This window comes from Labeo rohita, chromosome 15 (genome assembly GCF_022985175.1).
Source record: "Labeo rohita strain BAU-BD-2019 chromosome 15, IGBB_LRoh.1.0, whole genome shotgun sequence".
NCBI classification, from domain to species: Eukaryota; Metazoa; Chordata; class Actinopteri; order Cypriniformes; family Cyprinidae; genus Labeo; species Labeo rohita.
Genome location: NC_066883.1, coordinates 10,402,643 through 10,415,867, shown reverse-complemented (window position 1 = coordinate 10,415,867; position 13,225 = coordinate 10,402,643). Strand labels below are relative to the sequence as shown.

General features: G+C 35.3%; 1 protein-coding gene across 1 annotated transcript; it reads right to left on the bottom strand.

Annotated features, from left to right (window-relative positions):
* Positions 1-58: 58 nt before the first annotated feature.
* On the bottom strand, positions 59-13,061 carry sirt2 (sirtuin 2 (silent mating type information regulation 2, homolog) 2 (S. cerevisiae)). The gene is made up of 16 exons (XM_051129257.1): positions 12,918-13,061; positions 12,715-12,761; positions 11,966-12,017; positions 11,781-11,891; positions 10,921-10,962; positions 5,967-6,073; positions 5,822-5,878; positions 5,559-5,627; positions 5,340-5,469; positions 5,185-5,244; positions 4,829-4,884; positions 4,656-4,732; positions 1,878-1,929; positions 827-894; positions 491-557; positions 59-380 (listed from the first exon to the last, which is right to left on the bottom strand). The coding sequence occupies exons 1-16, from the start codon at positions 12,925-12,927 to the stop codon at positions 246-248; spliced, it is 1,140 nt and encodes a 379-aa protein (XP_050985214.1). The 5' UTR covers positions 12,928-13,061; the 3' UTR covers positions 59-245.
* Between the last annotated feature and the right edge of the window lie 164 nt (positions 13,062-13,225).

Sequence of the window (13,225 nt, the reverse complement as noted above, 5' to 3'; positions counted from 1 at the left end):
ACCATATTTCTGTGAGTGTTTGCTGTCTGTCTGTCTCACTGTTCCTGTCTGAGCTCTGTTAGGTTTCTGTACTATTTCTACATCTATATTGCTATTACAGGCAGATGAGAGACACAGCAGCTCAGAGAAACAGTAAGATGTGATCGACAGTAGACTCGAAAAGGCCAGTCTTGGCTTCGAGAACTGGAGTGAATTACATGGATCTATTAGGGCTGCCATGGAAACCTTCTTCATGCTCTGATTGGTTATTCTGTCTTGTCACTCTTTCCAGCCTCCGCCCCAGTGTCTCCGGAGCTCTGATTTGCTTCCTTGTCCTTCTTTTTGGCATCTTTGTTGTCAATTAAAGCATGTTCACGCTTCACCATTTCTTCCAGCTCTGCCTGAAACAAGAGTGGTAACATTTCATGCAACAAACATACTTCAGGAAAGGAAAAAATATTACTGATTTAAATTAAATGTCAGATGTGTGTGTGAATATGCCTGTATTTACTTTCCAGCCCAGGAGTTCGGCAAGAGCCATGCAGCCGTCATCACAGGTGCTCAGGTGAGCCACATCTCTGTGAACGATCAATAAAAATCAATACTGTCTTTTCAAACCCCACTAACACCTGTACACTTTTCACACGATTTTTATGTTTTTTGAACATTTTATTCACTTACAGTACATTAATCCACAAATAGCACAATTTCAAGAGAATGGCCCATATATTATATCTACTTAAAATCAGTATCAGGATAGTTTGAATAGTTTTGGCGTTTCTTTTCAGAGATTCACAATGCTTGTGAATAGACCTCAAGAAACCATGACAATACTGGGAGGCCTCACCTGTAAGCTTTGTCTGAATCAAAATCCATTCCTCCTCCAAAACCGAATAACCCCATGCCAAATTCTGACTGTTTGAGAAAAAAACAATGCAAAAATGTAACTGTAAAATTAATTCATTGTATTACTATGTTTATAATTATCATACACTGTGATTCAAAAGTTTGGGATCAGTACGTTTTTAAATGTTTTTTTAAATAATTATGTTATGCTTATCAAGGCTGCATTTACTTTAATAAAGATACAGAAAAAACAGTGATACTGTGAAATATTATTACAGTTTAAAATAATGGTTTTCTATTTCAATATATCTTAAAATATAATTTATTTCTGTGTGCAACGCTGAATTTTTCAGCCATCACATGATTCTTCAGAAATCATTCTAATATGCTGATTTATTACTTTTTTTTTTTATTTTTTTTTTATTTTTTTTTTATCAATGTTGGAAACAGTTTAATATTAAAAAATGCTTAATATTTTTTTGGAACCTGTGATTCTTTTTTCAGGATTCTTTGATAAATAAAACAAAACAAAACAAAAAAAAACATTCTTTTCTATCAATACATCTTTGCGATCACTTTTTTAAAATCAATTTAACACATCCTTGGTGAATAAAAGTATTAATTTATTTAAAAAATTATAGAATAAAAATTTACTGACCAAAATTTTTTTAATTGTAGTTTATATTGTTACAAAAGAGTTCTATTTTAAATAAATGCTTTTCTTTAACTTTTTATTTATTAAAGAATCCTGAAAAAAGTATCACAGGTTCCAACTTTTTTTAACATTGATAATAAATCAGCATATTAGAATGATTTCTGAAAGATCATGTAAAACTGAAGACTGGAGTAATGATGTTGAAAATTCAGCTTTGCATCACATCACAGGAATAAATTACATTTTAAAATATATTCTTATAGACAACAATTATTATACATTTAAACAATATTTCACAATATTACTATTCTTTCTGGATGCAGCCTGGATGAGCATAAGAAACTTACATAAGAAAAAAAACTTTTGAACAGAAGTGTACATTTATTCAATTACAGACCTGTCCGGTTTTCTCCATATTGATGAGCAGCCTAGGACAGCTGTTTGACACCCTGCAGATGAGACAATGGATGAGTCAGAGATGTAAAATAACGACATTACAAAGGCCTCATAATCACAGGACTACATATTTTGTGTCCTTCATTCAATACTATTTGTTGGAAAAATAAAAATAAACAACATCATTATTTTAATTTTAATTTAATGCACATTAATTCAGGCGGGCTGCTACAGATTGTGCAAGTAGACCAGTTCTTGTGACGCATTAATAGCATATATTTTTATTTAGTATATTTAGTGGCCATTTGATCAAAATTAGCGTTCCTCTAATTACAAAACATTTTTAAGCCATTCATAACAAATGCTTAAAGGGGTCATCATCGGATGCCCATTTTCCACAAGTCGATACGATTTTTAGGGTCTTAATGAAAAGTCCATACTATACTTTGGTTAAAAATTCTCAATGGTAGTGTAAAACAACCCCCATTTTACCTTGCCATAATCAGCTCTGCAAAAATCATCCCATTCTGGTTGAGGCTGCTTAAAATGCAAATGAGCTCTGCTCGCCCCGCCCCTCTCTTCTCTCTGTGGATTGACGAGCCTGTTTACTTTAGCCGCATTTAGCCCCGTTTAGCCGCTAAACTTGCTATCTAGCACGTTATTAGGAAAGGCGATCGCAAAGATTCATAAAAAAAAAACCTTATAGTCACTTCTGCTGTAAGTGAAGCTGGATCACGAATGATTCGCACAAACATATACAGATATATGTAGATCGGGAGGCACATTCCCTTCAGAAACAAAGGTGCTCCACTGCATCTTTAGCAGCTCAGATGTCGGGAGTAAATGACGACCACTACGTTCATTATTACATCCAGCAACACAACACCTCAATCGCTCAATTCTTGTTTAACTTACATCCCTGCTTTGGCATCAAAACATGGAGGCTGGACTGTTACAACTGATCTCAGGTAAGACACTCATGTCAATCAACTATCGTGGGAGCGGCCTCTGTCGGTGTGATGCAACAACGACAGGCATCTGAGAATGGCTCGATTTGAAAAAGAGGATATTATTTTTACAGATTAATTAAAAACCACTGCATGGATTTTTATCATTATAGACTGCCAACACACATTAATGTTCAAACAGCATGTAAAAGTGAACTTAGCATCCGATGACCCCTTTAATCGTTGCAATATATGTTATATATATATATATATATATATATATACATACAGGGTTGCTGCAAGATTTTTAAAGCTCAAATGTAGGACTTTTTAAGACCTTTTTTAAGGTCAAAATAAAATTAATACCATATGAGCAGGGTAGGGCAATGTCTATGATTAAATATTAAACTGTAAAATGACTGTAAACTACTGTAAAAACTGATTTACAGTTCAGACTTTTCACAAAAACAAAAAGCTTTATGTAATGAATACACTTCACATTTCTTTAAAGTACCAATGAGTCAAAACTATAACTTATATTAATTTAAACAATTATTATCAATAAATTATTATATTTATTTAAAAAACATACAAATACATGTTAGTGTATAGATTTTTATGATGAATTATCTTCTTAATGATCCACCAGTTCACATTTACAGCTCTGCATGTTTGCAACGTAAAAACATGGGTCGCTTTTTGCTTTGGTCTGAACAAAAACAACCCCAATACTATGTTCCTGCAATTCCGGAGGCTGCAGTTCTAGGACCACATTTCTAGGACCTTATTTTTTGGGACAGTGCCATCTACCAATTCCATTCTAACAAAGAAACATCAAACAGACGCAAAGACTAGATTCATTTTTTTTTTTATCTTTCCATCTTATTTTTAATGTAAAAGCTGGCATAAACTTGAGTGTTCGAGGGGGTGTAAGCGATCTCGATTTAGCCTATTTAGCTGTCCAAAACAGTTCATTGTGCTCCTGGATGTTGTAAATTAGTATTTATATTCAAATTATTTTCAATTTATTAAAGTACTAATAAACACACTAATTTGTACGGCAATTGTTATACTGTTTACTGCACTTTGTTAAACGAGTCACACATCAGACATGAAGCGCTGTGGCTAACGAACTGAAGTCTAGAATATATTTAAATAAATTAGGTTAAATATTTCAAGAGGGTTACCCAGGGCTAAGTTTAGGGTTAGGAGTTGGTTATGACAATAATTAAGTGTCTACAATTGTACAACTGTAATTGTACAATTGTACAATGTAATTGTATGTACAACTACATACAGTATTTCCTTAAAAATAATAATATACAGAATTGAATAGCAAGTGCTATAAATAGTATGAGCAGTTAATGCATACATACGACAAATAAATAAATAAAATAAAATAAAATAATAAAAAAAAACTACAGGGTCCTAGAAATCCTGTTCAGCACCGTACTTTGAACGTGCAACGCTCATGTTTATTTAACAAAATCATAGCCTTTTTTGAAGTTTAATCGTCACACTGTATTGCAATTCTGGTCTTCCCGTGCCTAAAATTTAGGACCTCTTAATCATAATTAAGACTTTCTTGTACAATTTAAGACTTTTTAACCCTCATATAGTTCAATAATAGTTTTTTACTCAATAGAGTATTAAAATAATCCAGATCTTTTACCTTATTATTATTATTTTTTTTTTTTTTACCTTATTTAAATCGATTCCATAGTATTTCCTCCAGAATCAGCAATAACAATATGTGAAATAAGAAAATGTGAAATAATCTAAAAAATTAGAGGGGCCCAAAGTATGTGTGAAGACATGAGTGAAAATCTTACCTACTGACTAGTGATGCAAATGGTTGAACCTGCAGGGATGTGCCCATTATAATGAGAAGGTCACATTGAGGAAAGTCCTGCAGTAAACAGTAGGATGATACCAGTCAAACTGAGAATGTGGACAGACTCGAAAGTAACTCAGATAAGCCTTAACAGATAACATGAATCCTCACTATTTTCATGGAAGTGAAGAATCGGGCAGGTAGATTCTCCCCAAAAAACACAATATCTAAAAAAGGAGAAGAAATACATCCTCAAAGAAGCTAAAATCATCATCATGATGAATTTTGGAATGATTCTCAGCTTACATAGTTTTAGAAGACTATGGATTATCACATATAGCCTGTATGAACTTCTTTTTTGTTATATATTTTAGATTCTGCAATATATCTTTTGTGTTTCATGGAAGAAATCATACAGCTCTGAAATGACATCATATTTCGGGTGAACTAGATCTTGAAGCCAAAAATTATTCAAATTTTAATTAAAACAATATACTATTCTTATTCTTAGAAATAATTTCTCTTACCAGGTTTTACCAGGCTCCCACAGGAATCACACTTAGGAATATCTTCAGAAAAAATTTTAGCTGCGAGTCAAAAACATGAAATGTAAATAGTTAACTATATTCCCACATCTCAGAAAACAGAAACCACAAAGAAATTTCAGTGTTCAATACTGTACTTTTCATCCAGTCCATGGAGTATTCCTTACGACAGAGGAAGCTCACACAGTGAGAGGTGTGAAATGTACCATGAGCTTCAATCAGGTCCTCTCCTTCCAGACCTGCAACTCTCTCTAAAGTATCGATATTCTTAAAAAATAACAACAATTATGTATTATAACAATTATTATTCTTTTTTCAATAACAGCATAAACTTACAACTAAAAACACTCTATTACCTGAGAGTAACAGCGAGCCAGTAGACCTTTGTCCTTCAGCATCTTCATGAAATAGTGACACACTGTGGGCTGAAAGAAACCAAAGGCTGCATTAGCTGCTGACTTCTGATTTTGCAATATTGTGCTAGGATCAATGGATTTTTCATTTGCAGGTATTAAACAACTCGAGACACAAGAAGATATGAAAAAGGCTCAGGTTTGATTTCATTACTAACAGAATTTCGTTGGTGACACTTGTATGTCGAAAAAGATTCACCATTTACCTTAAACTGTCCTGGGTAGAGTTCTCTAGCTAGAGCAAAAAAGGGCTCTGGATGTTTCTGGAAAAAAAGAAAGAAAAATTTGGCTCTTGTCCTCTCAGATGACAAATAATGAGACTGTGGTTTTTCTACAAAATGACAATCAGACCTTGAAATAGTCGATCTGAAAGATGGCCTCTGGGTAAGGCAGATTGTACTTCTGCAAATTGGCATATAGACCAGTGCCGGGAGAGCGGAAATCTGGGATTCCAGCAGCTAAATGTGGAAAAGGCTACAGGTTAATTAATATTTTAACATATGAAACAATAATTACAAAACAAATCCATATAGCAACAATAATAGTCAGGAGCATGTATGTATATATACACAACAATGAGCCATTACATTATGACAAGCTATCTAATAACTTGTACCAGGTCACCAAAAAACAGCAGCCACACAGCGAGGCATCGAGGTTCATGTCAGGTGAATTTGGAGGCCAAGGCATTGATAGAAATTCACCATCAAGTTCTTTGAACCACTCCTTGACAATTCACAGTGGCATAGCACATTATCCGGTAATGGCAATCACCAGTAGAGAACACAGCTGCCATGAATGGGTGCTTTAGGATTACAAATTTAAGTCTTAGATCTACTGATCCTGCATCCTGACATACCATCACCTGAAAAACTAAGGTCAAATACATTGTATTTAGCAACAACTGTAAAGATGATGTCATCAGATGGACGAGTGGTTACGACGATGGATGATGGACAAAGTCTGTAGCAAGTGAGTACTGAGTACTGAGACTATCTGAGACCATTTGTCTGGTTCCTCTGCCCCAGTTTTTGAATATAAATTATGCTTTTTGGATTAGGACTGGTGAAATAGGGCAGGTTTCTATGCCTAGTAAATACTTAATTTTATATGCTTTAAGGTTGTCTCCCAGGTACTTTGTCTCAATTTCTACCCAGATAGCACACGTATGTCTGTTAAAGATCTCTTGATCTGGAAAACATCTGCTGTAAACATACGTCTGGCAGACATCTGTAAGATGTCAGTTTACATACATTCTAAATCATAAACATCTTAAAGACATCTAATAGACGTCTATCTGACAACTGATAGGAAACGTCCAACAGACGTATTGCATATGAGCAAACTACATCTTGCAGACGTCAAACAGACGTCTCCGAGATGTACGTGTGCTATCAGGGTAAGCACCACCCCCTAAATGTATATAAACTACAAGGTATGACTGCCTTAGTTAAGAGTTTTGATGACTGCAAGTCACTGTTTCCAACAGCGCTCTTGGTCCACAACATGTTTACACTTGGTATTAAGATGCATTTTGGCCGATCGGCTCACAAGTGGATAACGCTAAATACAGGTGTAAACGGGGTGTGAAAAGCTTTGAGCTTGTCCACTTTCAACCACTTCCAGAGGTAGTCGAATACCCATTCAGCTGGATTGCTTTTGTGGTGTAGATGCTCATGTGGTCGAATGCATTCGAGCAGCCACAAAAGACTGTCTACTCTCCACCTACTGATCTAATATTGACGGTTCAAAATTAATAGTGGCAGCAATTTATGCAAGGAGTATTAAATGTCCGCAGTCACATACAAAAACGTTCAAGCCACTGATGATCATTAAACATACCGAGCACAATGTTTTCCACCAGTCTTGACTTCTAGTTCAAATAGAAGTTGCTAAAACAAAAGCAGCTGCTCTCTGCATTTTCTATTATGTCTAATTTTGAGAACGTGAAACTAATCTGAGCGTATGTCTTCCGTTACTCAGAAACAGCTGAATAAGACCATACATATTCATGAACAAAACTCTGAGCAGCATGTTTGCTAACAACATTACCAGCAGTAAGTACAAGCAGACGTAACTGTTAATATAGAAGTGTGATAACTTTAACCCTCCCGCTCATGTTTTGATGCAGAGGGATCCACCCATTCACCCTCCTCTTGATGGATTAAAATGCCAGGTGTAAACGGTTGTGTCTCTCCATTTTCCACTTGTGATCTGATCGACCAAAACGCATCTCAATACCAAGTATAAACAGGGCCTGAGTTTCCAACAGTGTTCTTGGTCCACAACCTGAAACCCCAGGTTTCATAGCCTCTGTTGGTAATCAGAGTAACCAAGCTCTACCATAAACGTAATGCACCAAGAATCTTGATTTGTCAGACCAGGCCACTTTCTTCTAATCATCTACAATCTAATCCTGATGATCTTGGTCCCATTTCACGTGTTGTTGGTGATGGTGTGCAGCTAGCATGGGGACACGGCTGGTCACCCTGGTCACCACTGTTGTAGTCTCTGCCTCGGACTGTTGACTGAATGTTCAATGCATATGTGACCCTGGAGCACAAAACCAGTCATAAGTAGCACGGGTATATTTGTAGCGTTAGCCACCAACACACTGTATGGGTCAAAATTATCCATTTTTCTTTTATGGCAAAAAAAGGACATCAAGTAAAGATCATGTTCCATGAAGATACTTTGTAAATTTCCTACAGTAAATATATCAAAACTTATTTTATGTATTGCAAAGAATTTAATTTGGACAACTTTAAAGGTAATTTTCTCAATATTTAGATTTTTTGCACCCTCAGATTCCATTTTTGCAAATAGTTGTATCTTGGCCAAATATTGTCCTATCTTAACAAACCATAAATCAGAGGAAGGCTTATTTATTCAGCTTTCAGATGATGCATACATTTCAATTTCAAAAAATTGACCCTTATGATTGGTTTTGTGGTCCAGGGTCACACATGGCACACAAAACTGGAAATGGTTTTCAGACTTAAGTTACACAAAACTGGAAAAGTTCAGACTTACTTAGACTCTTTAAAATATGTCCGAGAGTTTCACACACCAGTCTGTTATAGTGGTAACATTTTCATGCCCCTAAACATGACGTGTCACAAAATGAAACGTGACTGATTGCTTTACCTCTCAGTCATATGGTCTCTTGGGCTGTCCTTGGCTATTCAAAGCGGCCAAGGTTCCCAGACCTTCTGCCATCAGTCTGACAGTCTGGGTATGCGAGACTAGCACTGTTGTAGCTGTTGGTGATCTGCCGCACTGTTGTTCTGCAATATGGTCATTGTGAACAATGCATAACAGTCTCCACTTCCCTCTGGCATAAATGAGCTGTGGACGACACACGGCAATGGAAGCTTTTCACATTCTGACAACGAACACTCTACTGAAAGCTGGTCCTCGGGTGGTATATACAGTATACTGTTCTGTACACTGTATCTGCAGCACCGTTTGGTTGCCAGGCAGGTGTGCTCACTGCTATAGGCAGGAGGTCATCATAATGTAATAACTCATAACTGTGTGTGTGTGTATATATATATATATATACAGTACTGTGCAAAAGTCTTAGGCCACTAGTATTTTCACCAGCTAAAAAATGGTTTAAAGTAAGTTATTTCTATCTTTTGCTGTAGTGTGTCAGTAGGAAATATCAGTTTACATTTCTAAACATTCATTTTGCCATTAATTATAATAATCCAGTGAGATTTTTGTATGGAGCACAGGTTGTTGTTAGACTCCTTGTGCAAACAGAGATCTGATCTCTCCATCATTAAATCCAGTCTGTCTTAAGAAACAGAAAAAAACGGAGACAGACTAAATCCAGAAGAACTGTGGCAACATCTCCAAGATGCTTAAAGAGACCTACACCTACAAAGCTTCAGTACTGTTAACATTTTTAGACAGTTAGGCACATAAAATGAGGATGCTGTCAAAAACAATGTCATAAATATGTACGTGTACGTGTGCTATCAGGGTAAGCATTTTCTTTATCAATGAACTTCTATTAACTAAAATAAATCAGCATTTGATGTGACCATCCTTTGCATTTAAAGTAGCTTTTGCCCTAGGTGCACTTGTGCAGAGTTTTTCAGGTAGCTTTGCAGGTAGGTTATTTGAAACATCTTGGAGATGTTGAAACAGTTCTTCTGGATTTAGTCTGTTTCAGTTATTCTGTCTCTTCATGTCATTCCAGAGACAGACTGGATGATGGTGAGATCAGATGTCTGTGTGGAGCACTGGCTGTTGTCAGACTGCCTGTGCAAACAAAAATCTCACTAGATTGTCACAATTAATGACAAACAGAATGTTTGGAAATGTAAACTGATGTTTCCTACTGGCACACTGCAGCAAAAAATAGAAATAACTTACTTTAAACCATTTTTTAGCTGGTGAAAATACTAGTGGCCTAAGACTTTTGCACAGTACTGTATATGCGAGGTCGCGTTAACCAAAAATTGTCCATCATTGACGGAATTTTTTTATCAGTTACGGAAAAATCTAAAGGTCATCCGTCACTTTGACAGAATACACGCAGGGTGATCTATTTTAAATTGTAGCTGTAATTCCCACCCTTGTCCAGTTGGTGGCGAGTGCGCTCCAGTCTGGCAGGAGAGCAGGGGATCCAGAATAAAAACGAACCTGTCACAAATGTTTTTCTATGCGTTTGATTACGCACAGGCGAGTACACAGAATCTACAACAATCTATCACGTCACATTAAAGAGTGGCCAAAACGGTATTGAATGCTTGAATTTCCTAATGAAATAGACAGAATATGAAATCTGAGACATTGTTTTGTATCAAAAGTTATACAAAGCCTAGCCTATTGCTATTTATTGGATATCAAACAGCATATACCAAAAGATTGTTTGGGATTTAAGAATCGATATTGGTTCATCAAAATGAGAATCTATTAAAAATCGAGAAATCTTTTTTTTTGTTTGTTTGTTTTGTTTACACAGCCCCAGTATTTTGTTGTTTTTAAACACTGCGATGTCTTCCCATAGGTTCATGATTAAAAATGAAAATGTGAACAAAAATAAAAGCAATTAAATGTGTTATTATAATTAAAATATGAAAATAAAATGACGGGTAATAATTGATGATGACGGAATTTTTACGACCCTGTCGGACAAAGTTAAAGTCTAGCGCAACATCTAATATATATATATATATATATATAGCTGGTTTTTCATCTGAACTCTTCATATATATATATATATATATATATATACACGTGCTTTTATGCATAAAAGGAAACTACAGTTTATGATAAGTGGTTTACTTACATGTAGATATTCCAGCTCCAACCATACAGATAATTTTCTTGCCTGTTGAGACAGACAAATACATCTACAGTGTGTGCATTATTATGCAAGTTGATATATTGATCATATTTTTTTTTTCCAAGCACATTGTAACATTTAAAAAAATCTGTATTTATCAAGAATTTATCTTCCAGAATCTTGCAGTAAGTTTTGGGAGCTCATTTTAAGTTCATCTCTGCAACTCACACTTTTCAGGACAGGAGATGACTAAAAATGAACTCTCAAAACTTACTGCCAGATTCTGGAGAATAAATTCTTGAAATAGTGGTACAACAAGATGTGGTGCTGGTCCTTCAAGAGTCACTCTCAACTTATCTGTGTATAAAGCCATTAAAAAATCTTCATGCATTGTACTACACTTCAGCATGTGATTCTTATTGAGTTACGGTCATCAACCTAAGTCTCTGAGAACCTGACACCTTGCACTTCTGGAGACTCCAGGTAAGTTGCAGTTTTGGAAAATGGTGGTGCTGGACACTGAAGGGTTCCTGATGGTTTTACCACCTAATTCTTTATCTTAATTCTTTTGCAGTTAACACGTGACTTTTCTTCTCCACCTAATACCAATTAGGCACGTACTGCAATTTTCTTGAGAACATCTCACAAGCTGACTCAAAAATAACCTGCAACATTTTTACCAGCACCACAGTGTTTACACAGGAAACCAACCTACAAATGGCTTTTTTTTGCAATTGACTGTACATACTGAATTGAATATAATTTCTAATAATAATTTGAATATAATATAAGTAATTAAACACTGGAGAGAGAGGAAAAAAAAAAACATTTAAAGACTGGACTCATCTGAGAAGTTCACTCACATTTGCCACTCAAGATATAGCGGGCGACCCCATCCAGGGTGAGCTCATCCAAGACTTTCTCTCCAGAACTCAGGCCAAGAGTTCGTGAGAAGAGACTCCGTAGGAAATCCACTGAAAAAAAAAAAAAGCATAAAAAGCATATCTAACCTTCATATGTACTTTAAGACCAATTATTGGACACATACTTTCAGTATCTCCTGAAGCGTCACCCTCGTCACTGCTGTCGTCAGACTGACCCTGTAGAAAAGCGTAACAAAATAGTACTTTTTTTTGGCATAGACATAAACTGGTGGCTTACTGTGCTAAACATGGTGGAAGTTTACTACATTTACATATCTTGCGTTTATATCTCATGTTTACATATTCACTTTCTATATGTTTTGCATAAATAAAAAAATAAAATAAAAATGCTAAAATAAATAAAAACACTAGAACAAGCTAATATATCGGCTGAAATTTGGCCTTTTTAAGATAATTTGCACTTTTAAAAGGTTAAAGCACCTTTATTAAATAATTGTATTAATATGCATTTTTTTATTGTATTTTTTCCACCATTTTTTTTACATATATTTTAAAATTATTTATATTATAAAATATTTTATATCATTAAATATACTATAAAATGGATACATAGTTACAATTATAATAATACTGTAAAGTTAAATGGTAATGACATGGAATTTTGATAAAAACAGAATACCATGTCAATTCCATAGTTCAAAGTCCAAGTCCCAAAACAGCAACATGCTATTAGCTTTGTACAAGCCCCAAAATACATGGTATTATTGTGGTACATGTCAATAAGTCTAATGAACGTGTTGTTTGACGTGTCATGTGTGTCTGATGTTAAGCACATATCTTAAGTATAATATTTGCACCTATACGTGTGTGCATCTCTATTATAAAATGAACTCACAATTGTATTTTTATTTACCTCGAGATCTGGTGTGTCAGCCTCCTCTTCTGCCCTTTTAGAAACCTCTACAGAACACAATAACACATATCACACTGCTGTGTGCTAATATCAGTCACATAAACAGTGGAGAAACTTCCAATACACAATTAGCTTTCTCTTTTGCTAAAGGCTAACTGTGTCTGATAACACCCATATAAGCAAAGGCAAAATCATAATATTACCTTCAGACATCTATCCGCTTTAAAACAGTACTAAAAACTCCAAAACACATAAAGTTCAGAGATGACAGAACTGTTTTTTTATTAAAGGGACAATTGCTTGTGCGCGTCGCTAGTATTTCATTGGGTGGCTAAAGTTGATATGGGGTAAACTCTTTCATATTGGACATACAGTGTGTTCCTCAAGGGGGCGCAACATAGGCTCAGAGAGCCGAATACTCCGTTGAGTCGCATTCAAATCTTAGGACGATTTTTATTTTACAGGAGAAACTTAATTTCTTCATAAACTTCATTTAAATGTATTTATGTAA

Bases quoted from the DNA above. Each gene is read 5' to 3' on its own strand.
- sirt2 (XM_051129257.1), bottom strand. The intron at 5,245-5,339 runs GTACAGTATTGA...TTTGACTCGCAG, and splicing joins CTCCATGGACTGGATGAAAA to CTAAAATTTTTTCTGAAGAT. The intron at 381-490 runs GTAAATACAGGC...CTCTTGTTTCAG, and splicing joins CCGAACTCCTGGGCTGGAAA to GCAGAGCTGGAAGAAATGGT.